This window comes from Stegodyphus dumicola, chromosome 1 (genome assembly GCF_044657685.1).
Source record: "Stegodyphus dumicola isolate Sdum_Otavi_A_Nest chromosome 1, ASM4465768v1".
NCBI lineage: Eukaryota > Metazoa > Arthropoda > Arachnida > Araneae > Eresidae > Stegodyphus > Stegodyphus dumicola.
Window position 1 is genome coordinate 81,394,243 of NC_140768.1, and position 25,961 is coordinate 81,420,203.

Here is a 25,961-nt window from a genome sequence, read left to right on the forward strand (position 1 = left end):
TGAACATATTTTGAAACTTTACTTCACTTTAAAAAAATTTTGATTTATTCTCTAACAGTTTAATCATATTAATTGAATTGTTGATCACAATAAGCGACATATTTTATGTGTTTTTGTATACAAATGGGTAGAAGTTGGCACTTCATTAACAGTATCAGAATGATGATGTTAATCACGATCACATTAAATAGTATGTAGTGTAGTACTAAATTTTGTTATTTGATGACAGTTTTTATTCATCAAAAATGGTTAGTGAGAAATTATGTAAGTAACTAAAATTGAGTTTTACATTGAATCAAATGTGAATTCAAGATGCATTCTAGTAAGGTTTAGCAGTTTTTTGCATACAAATTTTGATTAAATTTTATGGCACAAGAAAATTATTATTTTTTTTTTTCCTTTGGTATGGTTTTAAAATGATAGTCATTTGGGTAGAATACTCATATTATGCTGTTTTACCACCATGGAACTAATATTTTTGATTGGTAGACCATGGAACTGAAAGGAGTACGACTTCTTTTATTAAATTTTAACTGTACAGTTTTCTTTCTCAAGTTTAAATATGGTCTACTATAGTATGTCAAAACTGCTTACTGTGGATTTTCATCACATTTCTCCTGGTATATTACCAGTTCTTTTAATTTTAAGCCTTTACAAAGGAAAACTGCTAAGAAAAATATTTCTTAACAATAAAAGAAATTTAGTTAAGGAAACTTTAGTTGCACAAATTCCATTCTTCCATCCTCGTGATTTTCAAAACCAATAAAATTTAATAAATTTTCTTATTAAATTTTGTTTGATTTGGATTGTTTAATGTATTGTAGACATTTGTAAAACTTTTTAAGAAGATTGAACCAGTGTTTAATCACTTAATAAGATTATTTAATGATGTTTACATCAATATAATGATACTGTTAGGAATTTTGTATTTAGATAGCTAATGTTAGTAGAATTAAAATGAAAATTGTTTTATTTCCCTGTGCCTGATAAATTTTAAGAAAAAGCTACGCCGAAAAAGTAAAAATAACAGGAGTACGTGCATTTAACATTGAAGAAAAGTTTATCTCGGTAATTTATATTTAATTTGAATGAATATAATTTACTAATTTAGCTGTAACCGTAGTTCTACACACCAGAAATCTCTAGTGGCCGATTTAAAGGTATAAAAACCCAAACAGAGAACATCTCATCTCAAATGTTTAGTTAGCTGCTGTTATTATTATTTGCAAGTTCAGTGTGAGATTGAATTAGCTTTCTCTTTGAATTGCGTTGTATTCTCTTTATTGTTTCTAGTAGTTTAAAGCATGACTACTGATTATATTGTGTGATATTTTGAACAATTGTGTCTATATCTCTGAGGAAAATTCCAGCATTTTGTACCACAGTCAAAAGTCTTTAATCCGGACTCGTCGGGACTTCGGCGATTCTGGATTATCGATTTTTCCGTATTATAGATCATCAGTTTAAATCTGGTAAGATGGCATGGAGAAATTTTAAAATTAAAAATATGAAACCGTAATTTATAAAATAATGAGCAATTATGATCTAAAGGGTATCAAAATTTGGAAGAAAATATATATATATATATATATATTTATTTGTTTACTTTATTAAACATTTCTTTCAATGCGCGCATGCGTAAAGCATACATTACGCATAGCCGAATTTAGAAAATTGCAACCAGAAAACTATTTGATTTGTATTCGTGATATTTATCATGACGAGGAGTTTGATTTAAATCATATCAAAGATGGAGTACATCAAGATGAAATACTACATTTAGTACCGAATTATAAGCCGAATAAAATAAAAACATCTGCCCAGAAGACAACGATAGTGCTCACAGATCAACTTCCAGTTCTGCACACCGCAACGCCCCCCCCCCCCCGCGCAGAGCAGCGTGAAATTGATAAACAGATTTCGGAACGGTTAGATAAACAAAGGATATGCCTTTATCCATTTTTTGCAGCAATTCCACTAAAATTGCTCTTACAGTCTGCAAAAAATAGTAAGCCGGATCCAATTTGAAGATTAAGGAACAACGCAATCATCAACATTAACTGAGTTAGATAATTTTAGCTTATACTGTCCGTTATACATTAAACACGCACGCGAAAACGTATTCTGTGCTTGCGCGCACGCATATGCTCAGTCGTAAAGGTCTTGCGCACACGCTTAAACGCCTATGCGCATGCGTTAATGCAGCGCATGCACAGAATGTTTTTAGCTTTGAGGTCTGGATTGATTATAGATCATTCCGGGTTATGGGTGTCCGAATTAACGACTTTTGACTGTATTTCTTTTGATAAGAATAAATTTTATTAACCTTTTATCAGACTAATTTGACTAAAACAAAAATGTTAATATTTTCTGACCACAAGTCTACTGTGCATTGTGTTGTGAAAAGTAGTTAGAAATGCAGTCTATTGACGTAATTGAACCAAATCTCATAATTTCCAGTCCAAAAGGGACGTATTGGAATAATGAGGGGAAGTTTATTACTTGTCATTGTTTCAGGGGGAAAGTTTACTTTTAAGAGCCAGACAAAAGAAAGCTTTCATTTCCAGATGGTAAATATTTTTGCTGTCTTTCGAAATAAGATGCATAGTGTTCTTGTGAATGGAGAAGGTGGGACTTGCTTCACACTTGCAGTTGAGTGCTCATTGCCTCATTGTAAAAAATTGGTAAATTTTTCTGCAAAGTCTGAACTGAAACCAAGGCATGCCCATTCTCCCCTTGATTTATTACTATTAATTTATTCTGTTTTAAATGACTAAAGGCAAGTAATGGAAGCAAGTAATAATCTTTTAGAATACCCATACTAGATAGTTTATTCTTCCTTTATTCATCAGAAGTTTGTTTGTGTCATTTTAATATCTTCCATATATCAAATTGAATCAAATTGGAAAGGAAATTATGTGAACAAGTTTTAATAAATTGTGCAATTAAGTTTCTAATAAAGAAGTTGTGTTTTCTTAATTTATAGTCTTCCAACTAAAGCTTTTATTCTGATGTAATGGTTTTATGAGTTTAGGACTGCATTCTGGTTAAAGATTTAAAGTAAAATTAATTTTTTTTTTTTTTTTTTTTTTTTTTTTTTTTTTTTTTATGCTATGAAACCTTTCAAGTATTTATTTTAATTTTACAAATGCTTCACTAGAACTTTTCTTTAAATGTAAAATTCAGTATCAGAAGGCCTCTCTTCACTTTGAATCTTACTGTAAGGGTAAAATGGATGTCTGTACAAGGCATATAACTTCTCATATTCAATGCATATTGTATATGAGATGTAAGAAAATGGATCACATTTTTTAAGGGGTGCTAAAAACAAAGCAAAAGTAAGAATTTTCTTAATTGTTGTATTATGTGACATTGTATTACGTGAATTCTGAATGGGGTATGTCTCCACATTATGTAAGGATGGAGAACAAAAAGAAAAGTTTAATTAATCATCAATATTTACAATAAATAATGTCTTGTAGCTATAAAAATTATTCAAGTGAATGACCAGAAACTGCAGTTTGTGCATCACATGCATATTTACAAAAATTGTTAAATTAATGACCATCAGTTGCAGTTTGTACATTATAGTGATGGCAAAGTAATTGGTGTAAATTTTGGAAAATGTTCCACATTTCATGTACTTCTTCAGTAGAGATGCTTACTGTGGGGACAGGTCTTCAGAAGAGACATTCTAAAAATGAGACCCTTTAACATCATGATATTATATCAGTTGCAGTTAAGTCGATTCATTTGAATAATTCTTGTAAATATCAGACATTAATGCATGTAAATATCCATGATTAAAGTAACTTTTTGTTCTCTTTGTTTTTCACACTTACTGTTTTCCTGCCTTCACATTTTACATTCCAACACGTTTTGTATCAGAGCCGTGACTACATAATTTTTCTCCTGAGGCAGGTAAATATGTGCCCTTATGTACAGGCAAGGTGTTTAACTATTTGATGGCAAATAAATAAAGTAACACTAACATTCATTAAAGTTAACCATTTCAAATTTTAATATCATAATATCAATAACCTAATAAGATTTACTCATATAATAATATACAATCAATCAATATATACAATAATATTTAATCTTATCTTTATATATATACACACACACTGAAGAACCATTACATTATGACCACCCTGTTAATAACATGCGGGACCACCTTTAGTAGTAGTCTGAAGAATCTGATACCAAGCACTCACCAACTGGTCCTGCAATTCCCGCACTTTGCAAGAGGTAGCACAAATTTGGTTTTCCGGGTGAGACCACAAATGCTGTATTGGATTAATGTCAAATGAATTTGGAGGGTAAAACATGACTTGACACCTGTTGGTAGCACCATCCCCTGCCAGAAATATTCTTGTCATGAATGGATGAACCTGGTCTGCAACAATATTCATGTAGTGCACAGACATCAGGGATTGTTTTATGGGGATTATGGGTCCTAATGTGCTCCATGAAAAGATTGCCCACATATCATAATACCCCCACCACCAAACTTGTCTTCGTCCAACAGTGCATCCAGAAGCCAGGGTTTCGTTTGGAAATCAGCATATTGGCATATGCCCATCGATGTGATGGACCAGAAAACATGATTCATCGGACCATGCAACTTTCTTCCATTTTTTTTAATGTCCAATTCCAATGTTTCTTACCCATTGCAGTTGCAGCTGGTGATGACGTGCCGTCAGTGCAGGGACATACTTTGGCCTCCTGCTGTGTATGCCCATACGCAGCAACATACGCTGCACAGTGTGTTGAGAAACACTGTCTGGGTCACCACTGTTGTAGCTGGTGGTGATTTTGGCTCTTCAGTCACAGCGAATAACATTTAGTAATTTCTGCTGTCCTCTGGAATTAGTGTGCTGTTGATAACACACTGCTGGCCGCTGACTTGTATTTTCACCATCCATTCACCACTTTTAATATGTGCTCATAACAACTGCATGTGAATAGCCCACTAATAGCGCCATTTCTGATACTGATGTTCCCATTTGTTGAGCCATAACGATTTGATATCAAAGTCTGATAAATCAGCTGCTTTTCCCATTATGTCGCTAATCGCGATATGTTTTGAAAGACAGTGCTTAGCTGCTTTATATACTCCAACATCAGTCGTGCACGCGCAGTGGTTTTTTCCTGAGCAAGCCCGTTTGTCAAAGACGGAACAGTTATATAAATGATGTGTAATAAATTAAATTTTGGAATAAAAGTATTAAAAATTTCCTTTTTTTATAAATGGCGTGTAATGTTGAAATATTATAAATAGTAATGTAACTAATACGAAAAATACTGCATTAAATTTTCAAGCATCTGTAAATGCTTCTTTACTTTTATCCCATATCATCGCTTAACTCATGTGATTTTAAAGTGTTAAATTTTGTAAATGTGATAGGAGTTAGTGATAAATTTTTATATGCAGCAGTAAACTAGTTTACCACCTGGTCTAATTAATTTTGATATTTCAGAATTTTTTTTAAATTTATAGATGAACAGTGTTATCGCATTCATTTGTTTTTTCTCTTTTGAAACGTTGTTTTTATATTGTTTACATTAGAATCAGTTAAATGAAACTAAACTTTTTTAAATATTTTTCTTTCGCAAAGAATTCTAAAGTTTGAAACTTCTTTATTTCTTTGATACTAACCAATTCATTTTATTGTTTCATCATAAACAAGAGACCTACTCAGACAGAAAGAAGTCATGTCTTACCTTGTGTGTTTATAATCCAGTCTTAACAGAATAAGGAGGTTAATATGCTGATTTCTTTAATCCATCCAACAGGACGCATAATTATTTCAGAAATAACTAAATGAAATCATGTGTACAGTTCCAAGCAAGTTAAATATGGGTACAACAAGACAGAACTTAAAAACCACATGTCTTGTTCAATGGCAAATTTTACACAAAGGAATATAACATTAATAATATGGTACATTTCATTTTAAAACATCCTTGATAATTTTATGCTGCTATTTCGGTGGGTCTTTATGCATTAAATCTGCTTCAACAAACTGTAAGGCATTTGTGTCATCATCCTATTTTAGTTAATGGACTTTGGTAAGCTTGCTATGCCAAGGTAAGAACAGTAAGAGCTCTAGTCCAAATTAAAGAAAAGTAAGGGAATTCCTAATGTTGGCTACATGATATTTTCTGGAGTATTAGTTTATGAAGCTGAATACATTAGCAAACAAATATAACTTATTACCGTATTTGACGGCATATAAGACGCACTTTTTTTCTTAAATTTGGTGTCAAAAAAAGTTACCTGTGTCTTATACGTGAAGGACACAGGTTAACTTTAAATACTGAATGCTATTTTTAGCCCGGATAAAGGTCTAGACACACATAACGTTTTCTGTATCTACATGTGTGTGGTCTTCTAAATAAGGGCGCGTCTTATATGTTGTCAAATACAGTATATTAGCTCCAACAATAAGTTTTAATGTTAGAAAACAGCATGTTCAGCATTGTGAAATCTCAGCATTTTTCAAACTAATGTTATTAATAATTTTCTGAGCTAGATTGTTTGTAACACAGAACTCTTTTGATACTTCTTCATATGTTTCAAAGTTGAAAGTTGACAATTATGATTTCTTTTTTAAAATAAATTTCTAAATTTTCATTGCTAATTTGGCTTTTTTCTAATTGTTCTCCTGAGGCAAATGCCTCACTTGCCTCACCATTGTCCTGGCTCTGCTTTATATTATGCAAATTGTTTTTCTGCCATGTTCTACAACTCTTTGAAGTTGTGATCAGCAATTCTGTTACACCATGTATAAATGAATTTTTGATAAAATATAAAATCTTTAATTGTGAAGAATGGGCATTTATTTATGTTGTTTATTTAAATTTCTAATGTTTTTAGGAAGGATAGAAGGAGTATTTTGTGTAGAATATTTTTTCATTGTGATGTGGGTATTTGAAATTGTTTCCTTATTGCATTTTATTTTATTTACAGGAGGAAATATCCTACTAACATTATTCTCCTGGCCATCTTCGTAAGTAGTTAGGTTTGGCCTCTTTATTTAACTTTAAGAGTGGCTAAATAAAAGTAGCTTTAATCAGAAAAAAGAATTGTGTTGTTATATTTTAAGTGTTTAAATATTTTAATCATTCATCTGTAAACAAAACTGGTCCTGTCTTATTGTTTGATAGCAGAAGTCAAAAGATTTAAAAGTTGACTTAAACTGTGCATGAAAAGTAAAATTTTGTTTTCTTTTCACCCTAACTTTTTAAAATTTTTGCAATCAGTAGTGCTACCTTATTAGTATTTATTTTACTTTGCATTAAACAGAATTTTGATGTTGCAGGTTTAATTGGAAAAATTCTAATTTTAATTTTAACATCTTGATTTGTTTGTGGAATTCAAGAATGATAATCAGCTACTTTTTAAATAAATTCAAGCAACATGTTAAACAATTGCATTTATTTAATATTAATTGTTTTTCTGTGGGAAATATGTAGTATAAAAATATAACAAAATATTATATTAAAATTCATACCATTCTCATTGCAGTTTGGTTTTTTAGCAGCAGTGTGAGGTAGGGCAATTTGCATTTAAAATTAAAGCAGATCAAGTAATGGTAATATGCATTTAAATTATATGTTACTGCCATGAAAAAATTGGAACTTCGTATTATCAGCTTAGAGCTTTGTAATTAGTTTGAATGTTAAGCAAAGTTACAATATTATGTTATAAATAAATATTTCTGTATAAACTCCACATGTTTCATATTTTATTTATTTTTCTTTAAAAACTGTAAAGCATAATTCAGTTTCATTTAAAAAGGAAGAGTAATGCTGTTTTTAAAGGTAGGTATTTTAGTTGATAGTCAGTTTTACTTTGTATGAATTTTTTATGATTTTAACTATTTTTTATGATATGATTTTTGTAATATTTCTGTGAGAAAATAAAGGATGTTTGTGTTAACACCATCGAAGTACACCGATTCTTGAACATTGACTAAAATCTAAAATACACTGATAGATTTATGTATTTTAGAGTGAAAAACTGTTAAAATAATTGATTAAAAGAGTATTCAAAAGTAGAACTTTGATCTGGGTACTTATAAAAAAGATATAGATTAACTGGATTCTCTTCTTTCATGATGTACTTTAAATTAATCATCTACGTTTAGAATTCATCTGCTGTTTTAATACATAATAAAAGGAGCTTGATTATTTTATGTAATACGAAACTATTTAAAGAGTGGGAAAAACAGCATTTTAAACAGATTTCATAATTTTCTTCCAGACTTACCTGTATGTGTATTATTAAATATAAAGCTAAATAAACATTTTGTCTTTGATAGTTTTTTGTTGTTAATAAGTTTATCAAAATTATTTTCCTTAGTTATTACTATATTAAACATTTTTAAAGTATGAAAGATATTAATGTTGTTGACTAAAATCTGTTTAATTTTATCATCTCTTAATTATTATTTTTATTTATTTATTTATTTATTTTTTTTTTTTTGGTAACATTTAGACAATGTCAATGAGTTATATGCTGGGAACTATTTCCAGGTAACTTAAGTTTTATTTACACATTCATCTATTGTAATGTATATTGGTTGTAGCTGTTTGTGTTTTCTCTGTTTCTTCTGATCATATTGTGTTTATAGGTTATGTAGCTGACAGTTTATTATTATTATAGCTTTCATGAAACCAGAGTTGTTCTAATGGCTGTTGGTATTTGTGCTGGCGTCTGCTTGGCAGTTACTGTGTTTTCATTCCATACTAAGGTTAATAGCTTTTTTCAATTTTATAATTATTATAAATTAATTAAAAGTGCATGTATAATTAATATTAATTATTTGCTTGCTAAAGCAGAATAGTTTTGTCATTTTAAAATACAAGAAATATATAAATTTTGAAAGGTAGAATGTAATTTTGGGAAATTTAAATGAAGTGTTGCATATTTTACAGTGACATATATAATTTTCTTTGTTGTAGTTTGATTTTACATCTTGTGGTGGTGTACTGATTATCATGGTTTGGGTTCTGTTCTTGTTTGGAATCCTTACAATTTTCACACGTGATTCGGTAAGACAACTTTTTTTTATTTTAAAGTATTTGTGAAATTGGAAATAAGAAACAGAATAGTAATTGTAAATGACATACAGTTATTAACTCAGCAGTCTAGATAATCAGCTCCACCAGTATCCCAGATTATTTCATAATGGGTTGTAACCTCCAGAAAATAAATTCCTACCTATTTTTTAAATTTTTTAACCAGTTACATTCATTACAAGTAATTTTAAAATGCACATTTTTTGTAAGTTTTTATATTCTCTAAAAATTACAATATTAATGTCTGAATATTTTTCTATTTGGGCTTTTCTCTTACTCCATATGTAGCTTGAACATGATAGAAAATAGCTTGAAGCTGTTGTGTAGATGACTGTATGAAATTTTGAAAGAGCCAGAACTGGTTTGATGGTTAAAGCATTTTAATTTTTGGATGATAACGTTCGTATCACATATCTTCTCGATTGGTACAGCACTATGTATTGGGGATGCTATAACTGTCCCACTATTTTATATACTCAGATAACATTTTTCCATATGTGAAGATTACGAGCGGTTAATTGCATACTAAACAAACTGACAACAGCGGGAAAACTGATGAATATTAAGCATTTGGAGTTATTTATAAGCTGAGTTCCCTTGTGTCAGTTTTAAATAGTGATTGATAAAAGTTCACAGCATTGTAGATAGAATGATGATGCATATGGTGCAGTACAGGTTTTTGATGGGGGATGTATTTAAATTGAAATCTGAAATTTAAAAGGACTATTTCCAGTTAGTAAATTTTCCAATTAAGTCAGCTCTTTGATAATAATTTTCTTTCATATTTGTATATCTTATATACATATATAAGGGGTGTTCAAATGAAAAGGTACGAAACGTCTTAACAACCAAACCGGTTGAAATTTGAATATGCTGCTTTAGCATAATGTAAAGCGACATCTCGGTATGTAAATATAGTGTCCGATGTGGTTTTCAGGTGACCGTACCCAATTAATGCGGCATTGCATGTGAGGACATCATGGCATTCATGTGTCAGAATTCAACGATTGAGGAGTAGCGAGGTACTATCATATTTCTGACTGTGTAAGGGGTTAAGCTGCCCAATATTCATTCATCGTCAGTTGGTGGTCGGGAGAGAGGGGCGACTGTGTCTAAGAAGTCAGTGAGAATGTGGAATGCCAGTTATTATGAAGGCCTGGAGTGTTTGAGTGATGACCTGAGAACATGCCAGGCAAACACAGTAATCAGGGCCGAACTCATCGACACAATAAACGACCTGGGAAGAAGCGACATCTCAAGGAAAAGCACTTCAGCTCAAGCGACGAGCTGAAGGACTGGCTCCTGGCACATATATATATATATAACTGGTTTGTATATATATATATATATATATTTTAATTATGATAAAAGAAATACTTTTTTAGAAAGCATTTTTAGAAATGTGGCCCAACCTTTGGGTCGGTTGAAGGGTCAAATACAAGAGCAAAAAAAATCAGTTCCTTGCAGTTAAGTAGCTGGCTTTTAGTACTGTATAGTTATATTGTAGTTACTAAATATGTCTATAATTCAGATATTCTTCTTTATTATTAAATACACCTATTCAATTGTTAAAGTATATCCAAGAAAATTCAAACATTTAATATAATTAAAACTAATAACCTTATACATTCAAATCAGCTTTTATAAATTTAAAGAATACAAATTTTAAATTATGTTACAATAATAAAATTTAAAAATCATGTGTATGTTTGTGGTAGCATAAGTATGATCAGAGGAACTGAATGGAACTGACCAGAGGAACACATTTAGTGCATTCATGGCCAAAGTTGATTCTCCTAGAATAAATTATGTTAGAAGTATACTAAGGCAACAGTTGCTTCAGCTAATAATGATAATAAAATTTGCAATCTAAAATCCTAATTAACCATTGTGCATAAAGTAAAACCATAACTGTATTATTAATATAACCTCAAACTGTAATTTATGAAATTTTTCTCTGTTTTTTTGTCCTGCTGGCCACTTATCTTTCTTACATCAAGTTCGTTATAATGCAGATATAAAACACCATAGATGTAATTGTTAAAGAACGAGTGCGTATCATATTTCAGATTAGCTGTCAACATCTGTACTTCAAGAATGTTTTGTCAATAATTTTAAAAAAAGCCAAATTAGCAGTGACTGCTGCTATATCATTATTCCCAGCTTTATCATTATATATCATCATCATCATCATCATCATCATCATGCATATCAAAAATTGTATTACTTAAATATTAGAGAGAGAGGGTGAAAATTTGTGATTTTGGTACATGTGTCTTCTTCCTTTCGTGTGTTTATAGATAGATGTGTGCTGAATATATGAAAATCTTTTTTTAAAAACTTAGGTAATGATGTAGTATGTAATATATCACCTTTAGTTATTGATTTTGTTGTTCAGAGGCCAATATTCAGAGTAAAACATGCATCGATTTAGGACAACACACTTTGTTTATATAAATAAAAAGTGCACACAGCAAATCATATTGATCGACACGCAGCATATAGTATCTCACCATCTCCGTACTCTCGAATGATGGATGTGTCGAAAGAAGAGACTGCTGCGCTGCCATAATGCCATAATAAGAAAAAAAAGTTCACTCGCCTCTACCCAACACATGCCTCCTGCGAGCAACATTTTTTCAATACAAACAATACATAACACATTACATTAAGAAATTAAGATATTATTTTCAATTTATACATTAATTTTTCTTCACTGACACTCTTAGTAAGAAAATCTGCAATCATATTATCAGTTTGTGAATATTCCAACTTAATGACATTGTCCTTTATTAAGTCCTTCATAAAATGGAAACGTAAGTTCATGTGTCTGGGTTTTGTAGATCTGGCACAGTTGATCCACTGGATAGCTGCTTGACTGTCAATATTCAAAGCCATTGCACCATCCAAAAATTGTTTACATTTTAATTCTGATAATAAATTTACAGTTCAAATAATATCCTTAAAAATTTCAGAAATAGAAAAAAATAATTCTGCTTCACAAGTAGAAAGACTAACACTTCTCTGTTTACGACATTTTCAAGAAATCCATGAATCACCTAGTAAAATAGTACCACCAGAAAATGACTTGCCATTTTCCGCATTTCCTCGGCTAGCATCAGCATATGCATTTAAAATTCCAAAATCATTGCTATAGAAAAGTTTTGTTTATTTCTTGTACCTTTTAAATACCTTAACACCCTTTTAGCCAAAATATGCCTTTTTTCTGGTACATGATTAAATTGTGACAAATAAGTTGTTACAAATGATATATCAGGACGCGTTCTATTCGCTAAATAAATAAGTTCCCCGTTTAATTCCTGATACAAAGTTGTATCAGTGTTTTCATTTGTTCATAAAAAACCTTTATCTGCCCCTTTAACAATTGGCATTTTTACTGCTTTACAATTTTCTAGATTGTATTTAGTCAGTAAAGATTCAATATATTCTGTATGAGACAGGGTTGCCATGCTACCTGGAAAACCGTAAAAAGTCAGGGAATTCGGAAATTGACCAAAAAATACAGGGAAAAGTCGGGGAATTTAAGTGTTTTTGTCAAAATCTGGAAAAGTCAGGGAATTTCATACAACGATCCCGCCAAAAAAGGCGAGTTTTGTGCCGACGTCGGAAGAGATCACTTTTTTGGCGAATTTTTTATCACATGAGTGTCATTCGGGCAGCTGTCATAGAGCCAATTTTCGCAACTCCAATTTGATTGTCTTTTAGAACGGCAAATCAAGTTTCCCGCAACTTTTGGTTTCCAGTAGCCTTGAGAATCGAATGTGCATGAACTAAAGAAAGTACCTGTTCTCGTATAAAACAAAATGGGTTTAATCCTAGTTTACGGTACCATGAAGGTTAAAATAAAAAAATATGTATAGGAAGAAAACCTCTCTGCAACAGACGTGGCTCCGTTCCATCATAGAGGGAAACAGCTGTGCATGCGCGATATATCTGTCGCCAAAGCTCGAAACCGGTGTTGAAGTTCGAAGGTCACGTTATCAAGAGTTCATAAAATGAATATCATTTAAAATTTCTTTAAACTCTAAAGGAAAAGAAAATATTTTTTGGCGCAAGTAAATTAATTCATGGATTAGTTATTTTGAGGGGGGAAAAACTTACGAAAATCCGTTTTTAAAATTATTGCGAAAAATCCAAGAAAAAACGTTCTTTGATAAAACGTTTCTTCTTGGATTTTTCGCAATAATTTAAAAATGGATTTTCGTAGTTTTCTTTTTTGTCAAAGAACGTTTCTTCTTAACATGTGTTTCTCAATTTCCTGTACACATCGCGGAGAGGGAAATTCTGTGCCAGGTTCCGTCGCCAAATCCCTTGGCAAATTTTCCCTCCGCTTTCTAGCCGCGTAATAGCATTTACGTGTATGGAACTTTTTCTTCTTTACATAGACATTCTTTGGTTAGAATAATCTCCATGTATGGTACAGCGGGATTTGGCGACATGATGATGAGCAGTAAACGAGTAATTTTGTTCTTGGAGACAATTTTCAAAATCGTGCGAAGGCCGTACCGTATACTAGGATTTTACTGCAAAATCTTTTTTTTTTTTTTTTTTTTCCTTTTCTTTTTAATAAATACCTTGTCATTTTGCAGTAAAATAAAATAGTAATCGGTCATCTAGGCTAAACATGTAATATAACTATATTCGCTAAAATATCATTGATTATTCTAATTCAATTTTTAAGTAATTATCTTTATTTTTATGTTATTCATATCATTTAATGTTGCTTCTTCCCTCTAAATTTATGTATTATTAGTAAATAATATTTCCAAATTTCAGGAAATTTTCTCTGGCATAATCCTGAAATTTAGTAAAAAAATATCATTAAATAGATTTCTTTCTTTCATTTAACTGCAGAATGTTTGCAAAAAAAGCCTTATTTTATTCCAGATTGGGGAGATTCTAATCTCAATCTTCAGTGGAGAAAACAACTCCTATTATAATTATATTTGTGTTTTCAAGTGTTAAGGTGCCTTTTAAAAGACACCTCACACAAATTAAATTTACCTAAAATCTAACCTAACTTTTAGCATTGCGTTGTGATTTATAAGAACCGGATTAGCCTCATGTTGAACTGGTGATGATCATGAGTAATAATTAAATAAAACGTACAATTGTTATCCAATGTATATATCTTAAATTTTATTAAGTTTCTTAAGTGGAAAAGTAAACAAAATTATCAAACAAAGTGTACCAAGAATAATTAAGAATAAATGTCCTCTGGGATTTATTGAATAATTAAGTGAATTTGCTACACAGTACAAGTAATATCATAATTAATTTACATCTTAGCACAGCCAACGTACATTACGCAGATAGACTGGAATTTTCTCGAAACATACCTGGAAAACCTGGAAAAGTCAGGGAATTTCATTCTCCTGTTTGAGTGGCAACCCTGATGAGACAAACATATACCATTTTCAAGTTTTATTTGCATTCCTAAAAATTTTGAATTACTGTTTGAACTCAAATACATTTTTAATTTTAGAAACAGTATTTTCAAGCATTTCTTTATTATTACATAATACAGCTAAATCATCAACGTACAGACATAATATGAAAATGTTTTTGGTATCATTATAAATGAATATACAATAATCAGATGCTAATTGTACCAATCCAAGTTTTTCGAATTCAGTTTTATTTTCTTATACCTATTTCTACATGATTGAGGCAACCCATAAATACTTTTCCTTAATTTATATACTTTTCCTTCTCCAATCAGTTTTTCATAATCAGGTGGATGAGTCATATATACGTCCTGGTTTAAGTCACTGTACAAGTATGCTGTTTTTGCATCATGAAATTTAACAGTCAAATTTAATTTAGCTGAAAGTGCAAGCAATAATCTAAAACATTCAATGTTAACTAGTGGTGAATACGATGCAGTATAATCCTTATTTTTTATTTGATTAAAACCAGCTACTACTAATAGCGCTTTATATTTTACTCCTCCAGAGTCTCCTTTCTTCAAAGTATACACCCACTTACTTTTTATTGATTTTGTTTTTTCGGGCCTCTCTACTGTTTCCCACACTTTTTGTTGATATGTAATGAATCTAATTCATTTTCCGTCATATTTTACTCCCCCAAAGTCTCCTTCCTTCAAAGTATACACCCACTTACTTTTTATTAATTTTGTTTTTTCAGGCCTCTCTACTATTTCCCACACTTTGTGTTGATGTAATGAATCTAATTCATTTTCCATGGCAGATTTCCAGTCATGCCAATTAGCATTTTGTTTTGCTTCTTAAAAATCGAACATTACTGATTATATTTAAGGATAGTTGTTTTGATTTGAGGCCCTGGGATGGTCTTAATGGTATTTCATTTACATTTTTTTTTTTTTTTTTTTTTTATTATTTTTTTCATAGCTATCAGATGCTTGGATTTTATTCCCACTATCATCACCCCCGCTACAAGGGCTCTTGTGGGCGATTTCGAAATTCGATGAGTCATCATATTCGCTTGCTTGAGTATTTTCCCCCAACAACCAATTCAAGGTGTGGCTTTTCACTTTTTATTTTTTGATCTACTTCTTTTTCTTTCCACGAAATTTTTAATTCTTCAATATCCCAAGTTTCTACAGTTTTATTTTCCCTCATATAATTATAACCTTTTAAATATTCGTTAAATTTAACTGATCGCTCTTCAATTATTTTATTACTTGCTATGTCATAAATACAATGTCTTTTCTTTCTCTAGCATATCCTAACATTATCCCTCTTTCCCCTGGTATATCAAATTTGTTTTGCATTACTTTCGGAATGTGAAAGTATGCCATACATCCAGATTTTTTTAGATAGTTTAATTTGGTTTTTTTTTTTTTTTTACCAGTCCAGATTTCTAAAGGAATTTTTTCTTTTTCTTTCCGGGGTGTCAAATTTGATACTTGAGTGCTAAAATTAATTGCTTCTGCCCAGAATTTTACCGGAAGCTCACTCTCATGTAGTAATGACCTAGCTCTTTCCAAAAGAACTCTGTCTGCCCGTTCAGCTTTCCCATTACTTTCACTGTTATATGGACTTGTTTTTTCATGAAAAATACCAGAATTAGTAAGAAAATTATCTAATTGTTCATTTACAAATTCTAAACCATTGTCTGTTCTCAAACATTTTAATTCTTTTACCAGTTAAATTTTCATACTTAGCTTTAAATTTAGAAAATGCATCAAATACTTCATTTTGACTTTTAAGAAAATAAGTAAAATACATTCCAGAAAAATCATCCACGAAGATCATAAAATATTTAGCCTCACCAATTGATTCAGTTTGAACAGGGCCATACAGATCCGAATGAATGAATTCTAAAATTTCTGAACTCTCATTAATGCCAATATTTGGATGATTTTTTCTAGTTATTTTGCTTATGTTACAAGTTTCACACTTAAAATCACGTACATCATTAATACCAATAATATTCATTTTAGTCATATATTTTGAATTTAAATGGCACAATCTACTATGCCAAAGTTCATAATTATTACCAGTACAATCATTAGCAATGCAACATTCAGAATTATATGGTTTTAAATTAAATTCAAGCCTACCGTTATTCTTAAATGCTTTAAAAATAATTGATTACACCTACTGAAAACTTATACAGAATTATTCTTTGATTCAATTTTACATCCTTAATCCACTTTTGCAGTGAGTGACAATAAGTTATTTCTTAAAACAGGAATATAACTAACATTACTAATAGTTAAATTAACAGAATGAGTATTCTTTGAACTTATAGTTTTTGCTTTAACAGTATCAATACCCTCTCAAAATATTTTTGAATGTTTACCTGTGTCTATGTGTCCAGTTGCGCCACTATCGAACAACCAAATTTTGTCATATTCATCATTTTTTCTGTGCATGAGTTGAAGAGCAAAATCGCTTTCTCTTTCATCAGAATGGGAGTTAATGTTACCATCATTCAACCATGCTTCGTTAACCTTCACGCTGTGTCCAGTGATGAAATTGATGTCTTTGAAACCAGAAACCAGAAATTTCTGGTATGGCATAATGGAATGTCCTACAACAGTAACACTTTGATACTAGAACTCTAGTATACTCGGGACTCATCGACCTATCAAAGACTGTCATACCAGTGAAAGTTACCTGCATAAGTGATAAAGCCTAAGTTATTAGGATAGGTGAAGTGGTTGCAACATGTATTCCAGTGACCTGTGTCAAACAAACCAGTATTCTTCTAGTCACTGTATCTTCAGAAACCTAAAATCATAGAATGCACAACTAAATGATGAAGAGACGAGTACTGCAAAATGTATCATTCAAGAATTTTAAGAAGTTTTCTCCTGTATATTTTCTAACATAGGTTGAACCAATTTGGCACAGCGTAAAATTGATTTGGGGTAGCATCCACCAATCAGGCAACATCCAAGATGTCTACTGATTACCAAACAGGAATATGTAGGAAAACTTGTAAAGGGCATGCAAAAAAAGGCATTAATAACCTTCAGCAAGTTCTTGGGACTATCCCATCGTTCTGGTGATAAAGAAGAAACTTGTAAACTTTCTGTAAACTTGTAAACATTCTGGGCACTCCTTCTTGAAGCAAGTTGTTGTCAGTGCTTGATTTAAAAAGTGGGTAGTGGCAGGTAGAGATATACCCTGATGACTGAAAAGAAATGACATTTATTACCAGACAAGGACTTTAACAGATCAAGGTGATGCCATTTGGATTATGCTTTCTTGAAGCAAGTAGTTGTCAGTGTTTGATTTAAAGAGTGGATATTGGCAGGTAATGATATACCCTAATGACTGAGAAGATTTATTACCAGACAAGGACTTTGGCAGATCAGTGTGATGCCATTTGGATAATGCTTTGTACTGGCAAGCATAATCCAAATCGTGCAGACCATGCTGAGAGGTCTTTCCAACGAAGTCTGTCTGATATACCTAGATGGTATCATCATCAGGAAAAGTTTTTAAGAACATTCATAAAATATTAGGGTGCTTCAGAATTTGAAGGAAACCAATCTAAGTCCGGCCAAATGTAAGTTGTTCAGACAGTTTTGAGTGACTTTCCTCGAACATTTCATCTCTACCAAAGGTGTGTGTATATGGATCCAGAAAGTCATGAAGTGAAGGTTGGAGACACACCAGAAATGTCATATAAGCTGAGAAGTTTACACCTATTGCAGAAGATTTGTGAAAGACCTTTCTTCCATCACAAGACCCCTAGATAAATTGACAGATAGCAAGCAAAAGTTTATGTAGACAAAAGATTATGAGAATGCATATTACAAATTGAAGTAGGCCTTTAACATCTGTAACAACATGTCATTAACTCGGCAAACCATTTATTCTTTACATGCATGCAAGAAGTTGAGAGTTTCAGTGCTGTTTAATTCCAAGAAATATATAGTCAAGAACATGTGTTAGCATACTGGAGAAGTGTATCTAAACAGGAGAAGAATTACTGTGGCGCTAGGAAAGAATTGCTGATATTACATTATCAAAGCCATAGAACATTGCCACCATTATCTCTGTGGCAGAAAGCTTCTGCTCCAGACAGATCATGCATGGCACTTTGATCTTAAATTTCAAGAATTGCAAAGGCCAAATTAGCCAGATGGATGAAGAGACTCTAGGAATATGACATCATTATCTGTCATTAGAAAAGATCATCACACTGAAACGCCAATCCAATACCCTGTCTATAAAAATATTACTGGAAATCTGCCAGTATTATTCTAGAGTCGAAGGGAAATATGCGCTGGTTTAATCCAATTGTACATAAAGTTACAAATTTAACATCATCTGAACCCAGACTAATGGAATGATGAAGAAATTAGAAATGACCAGGTGGAAGACGGTGACATTAAACCCATAACTGACTGAGTTTTCAAACAAGGAACTTAACTGGCAGAATATTTTTATCTATAATCCTCTGTCAAAACAATATTGGTCTCTCTGGGATTTGCTGCATGTATGAAGCACGTCTTGTATGGAAGTTTGAATTGTATGATGGGAAGATCTTCCAGTACAGGTGATACTTTCAAGATCCCGGACATCCTTAAAGAACTACATAGCAGTCTTACAGGAGGCCATTTCGGAATAACTTTCATAGATTACTTACATAATGCTTCTACTGGAGTAAACCATGGGTTGATATTCAAATGTGGTGCCAATAATGCAGTGTTGTTCAGATTGGAAAAGACCGAAGGAAGCTGCAACATTATAGTATAGGAGCTCCTTTTGAAAGCTTCGGCTGTCTTCGACATCCTGAGATCGTTGCTACAAACTGCTGATGACAACAAATGCATCCTCATTATCATTGATTACTTAAAAAAAGTGGCTTGAAGCATATCCTATCCCTGATTGAGAGGCTGTCACGATGGCAAGGTTAACAGTACAACATTGGATTTACAGATTTGGAATGCATCTTCAGTTACATTCTGATCAAGAAAGGGATTTTGTCTCATCTATTATTAAAGAGCTTTAAATTGTATACTACTCCATATACGAAAACACCACCTTTACATCTAGAGTCAGACAGCATGGTAGAAAGATTTAATCAACTGTTCCTTAATAACCTCTTGCTGATGGTTTCCAGAAACCAGCAGGTGTGGAACCAAAAGTAACTTGTGTTCTTACTGGCTATTGAAATGCTGTCCATGAGATTACTGACTATTCCCCATCCCAGATGTTCTTGGGTGATGACTTGCATCTGTCCTGTGATGTGTTGTTTGGTTGCCCTCTGAATGCACCTTCAGCACTGGAGGACATTCAACATCTTCGAAGTGTGTGAAGTGATGCACAGTTTTGCATGAGAGCAAGTCAGCTTGGGGATGGAGAAGAGGAAGACCTGATACAACCCTAGAACTGCGGGGCATTGTTTCAATGAAAGTGACATGGTGTGATTATGGAATCTTATTCAATGGAAAGGACTTTTTCCTAAACTGAAGTCACTTTGGTATGATCTTAAGCAGACTGAATGACATTCTAGTTCGGATTCGTAAGCCATCAAACTTTAAGCCTAAAGTCCTTCATTATGACAGTTTAGCCCCTTACTATGGCCAACGTAGTTCCTATGGGTATATAATGTAAATCTAAGAGTGTGGTTTTATTTGTATACAAATTCGTAAATGCATGCTTTATTTATTGATTTAGGTTTTGAGTTGTATGTTATTTATTGAAATTGTTATTTTAGTATTACATTGATTGTATTACATTAGTATTACATTGCATTGTATTAGTATAACATTGATATTACATTGATAGTTGTAGGTATGGCTACAACTAAGGAATACTAAGGTAATGCTACAACTGGGAAATAGGGATTGTGCTGCCTGGGACATGCAGTCCATGGGAATGGGGCTATGTTACGAATTTTGTATCTATATAAATAACTGTAGTTAAATTGTAGTATGTCTTGTATACTGTAACATAAAAGATCTCAGAAATGCAAAGCTTTTTGCAAAATAATACCAAACCAGTGATTGTTTTGGCTACTAAATTTTCTTGGCAAATTTTGTGAGAAATTGAGAATATGCAAGATAAAAGTCCGATTTGTTGTAGCCTCCGAGTTCCCTTTTAGTTTGACTGTTCTCTTTTATTTTAATAATAGTAATGTGTAGTAAAATTCTCTGAAATGCATGATTATTCCTTGTCATCTGGTTCTTCGATAACATCCATGATGCATTTACTTACATAATGCAGGGTCTTTCATCTAAAAGTAATATTAAAATTTATAAACTGAAACTTTAATCAACCAATGGAATTAAGCTGAACCATAATTTCACTGTTTGTAATGTAATATTTTTTGTAATTAACACTTTGTTTCCCACTTGCATCTGTCCATCTGGGACTTATTTGTTGCTATTTTTACTACCTTGTATAAAGTAAAGGAAGTATTGTAATCATGAAAAATTCTGGGTATCATATTTCAATGAAAATATCCATTTTGACTGCTATCAAATGCAGTTTAATGATGTTTTGCGTGACATCTGTACATAAGGACAGGGTAAAGGACTCTTCCCCCCCCCAAATAGATTATAAAATTGATTTAAAATGGATTCAGAAGAGATTTTTTTTCGTGGCATCTGTACATACGTACCTATGTATGTAGCGTAACTCAAAAACGAGTAGCCTCAGAACAGTGAAATTTTGTATACAGGACTGCTATAACAGGTTGTTGTGCACCTCTCTTTTTGGTTGTAATTGGGCAGACCAAAAGTACTTAAATAAATATATATATATGTATGTACCCACTGTTTTACTTGGCTTAATGAGCTCAGTGTTTTACTTCCTTGTACGAAGTAAAGGAAGTATTGTAGTTTGCGAAAAATTCCGGGTATCATATTTCAACGAAAATATTCATTTTGAAGGCTATTGAATGCAATTTAACGATGTGTTTGCATGACATCTGTGCATAAAGACAGAATAAAAGACTACTCCTTGGACAGAATAAAAGAATTATAAAAATCATTTAAAATAGATTCACAAAAAATTTTTCTGTGATGTCTGTACATGTATGTATCTATCTCGCATAACTCAAAAATGAGTAGCCTCAGAACGTTGAATTTTTTTATATGGGACTGCTATAACATGTAATTGTGCACTTCCCTTTTTGGTTGTGATCGGCTGCAGCAAAAGTATATATATATATATCCACTCTGTTACTCGGCTCTGTGAGCTCAGTTTTCTTTATTCTTTCTTATATGTTGGTAAATTGTGCATTTTTTGCTTTAAAAATTATTAAATTATGTTGTTTTTATTTCCTGGTTAAGGTTTTTATGCATTTAATTAATCTGCATGCGATAGTTGTAGAATTATCAACAATTTAAAAGTTAGACTAGAAGAGAAACACGCTAATGTGACAATCAAAATTGTAAAAACAACCTTGTATTTAGCGTAAGTATAATGAAACACTCAATCGATTTCGAGGGCAGCTAAAGGTCCCTCCTCATCAGGAGAAAGAAATACCTAGAAAGAAGAAAATAAAGGAGAAGGAGTCTCAGAAACACATGGTCCTTATTAAGATATCTTGAGGCTTTATATATTTTTGCTTTTCTATGAAGTGAGAACTGAATTAACTGAATGAAATATATATCTCTAATGAGTTTTGAGGAAATAATTTTAAATGAAATGCAGGAAATTATGCATAATAAATGCATATAATGATGCTTAAATGATATGCATATAATTTAATATTCCATATAAGGAAGTCATGTAGTGTTTGCATCAGATATTTTGTTTAGTTATAATGCTCCATATGTGAAACCTACTTGTGAAATTGTGGAACATTATATGCATTTGTTTCTGTTGCTTATATTGCTATGTTGTTTTGATTATTTAATGAAATTGTATCTAAAAATGCTCAACAATCATCCAGCATCATAAATTCTTCTCATTTTCTATATTATTACTTGTGTAATATTCTTATTGTATATTGTGTCTGGTTTTAACAAAAGTTTCCCACCACCACAAACATTGCCTGCACAAATAGTTCCCGCTGGTATGTTTAATCATATTTTGCCAAATGATTTTTGGCATTTGAAAGAAAAGGGACTTGCTTTAAAACACTGTGTTGTGAAATTTGTAAAATATATGTATATGTTATCATTAAATACAAGGTGTTTGAAATGGAATTATCATTCTATCAGATTAGAACCATCATTTACTGTATTTGCCGCTGTATAAGATGCACTTTTTTATGCCGATACTTATTTCATATGATACGTCGTTTGTGAATGGGACAAAGCTTCATGGGATGCTGTGAAAACAAAGACAGTGGTTAAATCATTTAAGAAGTGTGGCATTATTAATACACTGGATGGTACAGAGGACAATTTGTTGTATGAGGACTCAGATGCTGATTTAGAAGAGGTTTCAATTGACTCTTCATTTAGCTCTGGAGATGAGTGTCTGGGTTTTGACGAAAGTGATTGAAAGGTGTTCTTTCCTAGATAGATTGGGTATTTGAAGAAAATATTACTTTGTATTTGTATTATTTTATATTTAAAATACTTAAATACTTTAAAATACTTAAAAATTAATTATAATGATCAGTAATAAAAGTTTTATCTTTCAAAAATGTGCATAAAAAACGGGGTGTGTCTTATATGCCGGCAAATATAGTACTTCCAATCCTATTGCACAAAGTCAGCTACAGAATGTCACGAAATCATGTGTACATCTTTAGGTACTAATGTTGTATCATATGACATTGTGAAGGTTTGGTACCAAAAGTTCAAAAACAAGGACGTTCCAGAAGCAGAGCACTCTGGCTGGGCTATTGATGTTGATAAAGCCTTACATGCAAGAAATTGTGGACGAAGATTGATATGCAGCCACTCGAGAGCTTGGTGAAGAGTTAGATGTTAGTATCATGTTCATTAGTCGTGCTATGCATCACTGCTATCAAGGAAAACTATCACAAGAAGGCAATGTTCTATCTGGGTAATGCAAGATCACGTCTGCATTCACCATGTACGGACTCAAATGGGATCTTTTGCTACACCCACCATATAGCCCTGATATCGCTTCTTCGGACTTCTGCCTTTTTCATATCTGCAGCTACATCTAGTTGGTGCTATCTTCCATTCTGCAGAGGATGTCAGAAATGAGATTGATCTGTTTTTTAACTCGCCAGCCGCCAAGTTTCTGGGCTGAAGGCATTGAGAAACTACCAAAATGTTGGCAGAAAACCATAGGTTTAGTTGGTGGTAACTACCCACACTAAATAAGCTTTCTCTTTTTTCCCCCTAACTTTATTAAGAAAGTTTTTTGGCAGAAAACTTTTGTTACAACTAGGTGTATAACAGTGTCACAAAATTAAAAAATAAATAAATAAATAAATAAAGTAACATTCTTACAGAGACAGATTTCTTATTAGAAATTGCTTAAGTTTACTTTTTGATGTGTAAAAGGTCTTTTTAATAGCCATTTATTTTTTACATTAATAAGTATCCATTTGGCAATTGTTTTTGATTAAATTTATGGTGAGTCATGCTGGTTAAATTAAGTGTTTAAACCACCAAAAAATGAATAGGAAAAAAAATTTTGTTTTCCTTTTCATTTTTACTCAGTAGCTAATTTTGTAAAAAATGTGAGAAAACCGCATCAATTTTAAGTTACATAAAATTCATCCTAAGATTAAAGAGGATTTTAAAAAAACCTTTGTGCATTAAAAAAGTGTTCTGATGTGTGTGCCTTCAAAATGCATGGCAGTTTTTCAACAAATAGTTGAAGAATGGTAACTGATTTCAGATATCTGTAGAAATTAGTGGACTTTTTTAAAAATGAGCATAGATGTAAAATTTTGCCTCAGTTGCATTTTGAATATACCAGTGTTTTGGAAAAATATTGAATCTAATATTTACAGATCACTAATAATTATCCTTGAAATTTATGCACATCTAACTTTTAAAGTGCATCTTCATTAATTCTTGTCATTGAATGCTAAAAATAAATGCAGAAAAATGTTTTATTAATGAAAATCAAGGTTACAAATTAATATTAAGTTTGACAGTGTAAGGTTTCTTATTTTTAATAGTCTTTTTTCCTAAAAAAAGAATGTAAAAACTAATTTTTAATTCTTTTGTCAGATTTTGACAACAGTATATGCTGGTTGTGGAGCGATGGTTTTTGTTCTGGTAAGTTTGATTATTTTAAATATTAGAAATGTGAATGAAATTTCAGTTTGTTACATCGATTAGTACTGAGTAATATATTTATTTGCCAGACACAGATTAATGCATTTATTGTATATCTTCCATAAAGAAACATTTGTGTGATGTAGTTTGTATTTTTTCTTTCCTTTTTTATTTATTTTATTTTATTTCTTCCATAAGTATTTGCAATAATCATGACTGATATTTTTCTTCAGTGTTTAATACTTTTGTTCAATTTGTGTTTTAGCCTTTTGTATTTTTTCACTGTCTTGATTGTAGCATAACTTTGTAAGGAATTAAATTATTTCCATCCAAATTCCTTTGGATGCAGTATTGAATAATTTAAGAATGGTTCTCAAAAAGACTGAAAATATTGAAGCGCTTGGCAGGAACCAATGCGGGGTAGTTCCCTCTCCACTCTCAACGTTACTTATAAAACCTTTATGTTGCCATTTTTGCCGCATTGTTGCAACCCATGTACAACAATGTCTGATTCTCTGCTTCAAAAGCGAGAAAGTCTACAGAACAAAGCATCTTATCAATGGTGCAATAAGGCTTATCAATGGTGCAGTGAAACCCATGCTGTACTGATACAGTGTTGTTTTTGTTACACATCCATTCAAAATATTTTTCAAGAGACAGCTTCAATTCTTTTTGAAAAAATTAATTAAACTTGAGGATACTTTTTGGAGGAATTATCAACTCAATAGAAACCTCAAGTTCCAGGATGGATTTGCCAGAGAGTTTGGGCCCATAGAGAAATCTTTGAATTTAATGAAGTGCATCTGGTTGGTCTGTAGAACTGTTCATGAACAGATGGGTCTGTTGGCAAATTTTAATTTGACTTGGCTCATATAATATTTCACCAGATATACTAAAATGTATTACTTTGGAGATAATCGAGACTCAATATCCTGCAACTAAATTAATGGCTGCGTATTTAAACAGATGGATCACAGCTTTCAAGGCATGAGAATGTTGGAGCTAGTGTTTTCTCAAAATTATTTTCTTTCTATGCACCAGCTAGAAAGTATGGGTACTGCCTTTGATGGTGAAATGAAGGCGATCCACATCGCTCTTGAATAGCTAATTTGCCATCTGGACAGATTTTAAAATGTGGTATTACTGTCAGGTTCACAGGCTGCCATTCAATCCATCAGTTCTGTTTAGGCTGCACTATCATAACAGATTTCCCATTGTCAAGAGCTGCTGATTTCCTTGA

At 31.9% G+C, this 25,961-nt stretch overlaps 1 protein-coding gene across 3 annotated transcripts in view; it reads left to right on the top strand.

The window, feature by feature from the left end:
* Positions 1–25,961, top strand: part of LOC118182774 (protein lifeguard 2-like) — a 110,350-nt gene that overhangs the window by 72,635 nt on the left and 11,754 nt on the right. For all 3 annotated transcript variants that reach the window (XM_085816949.1, XM_085816955.1, XM_085816951.1), the window contains exons 7-11: positions 6,977–7,016; positions 8,507–8,544; positions 8,675–8,762; positions 8,974–9,063; positions 24,674–24,721. In XM_085816949.1, the coding sequence (XP_085673075.1) occupies positions 6,977–7,016; positions 8,507–8,544; positions 8,675–8,762; positions 8,974–9,063; positions 24,674–24,721 (304 nt within the window). The remainder of the gene's footprint in view (positions 1–6,976; positions 7,017–8,506; positions 8,545–8,674; positions 8,763–8,973; positions 9,064–24,673; positions 24,722–25,961) is intronic.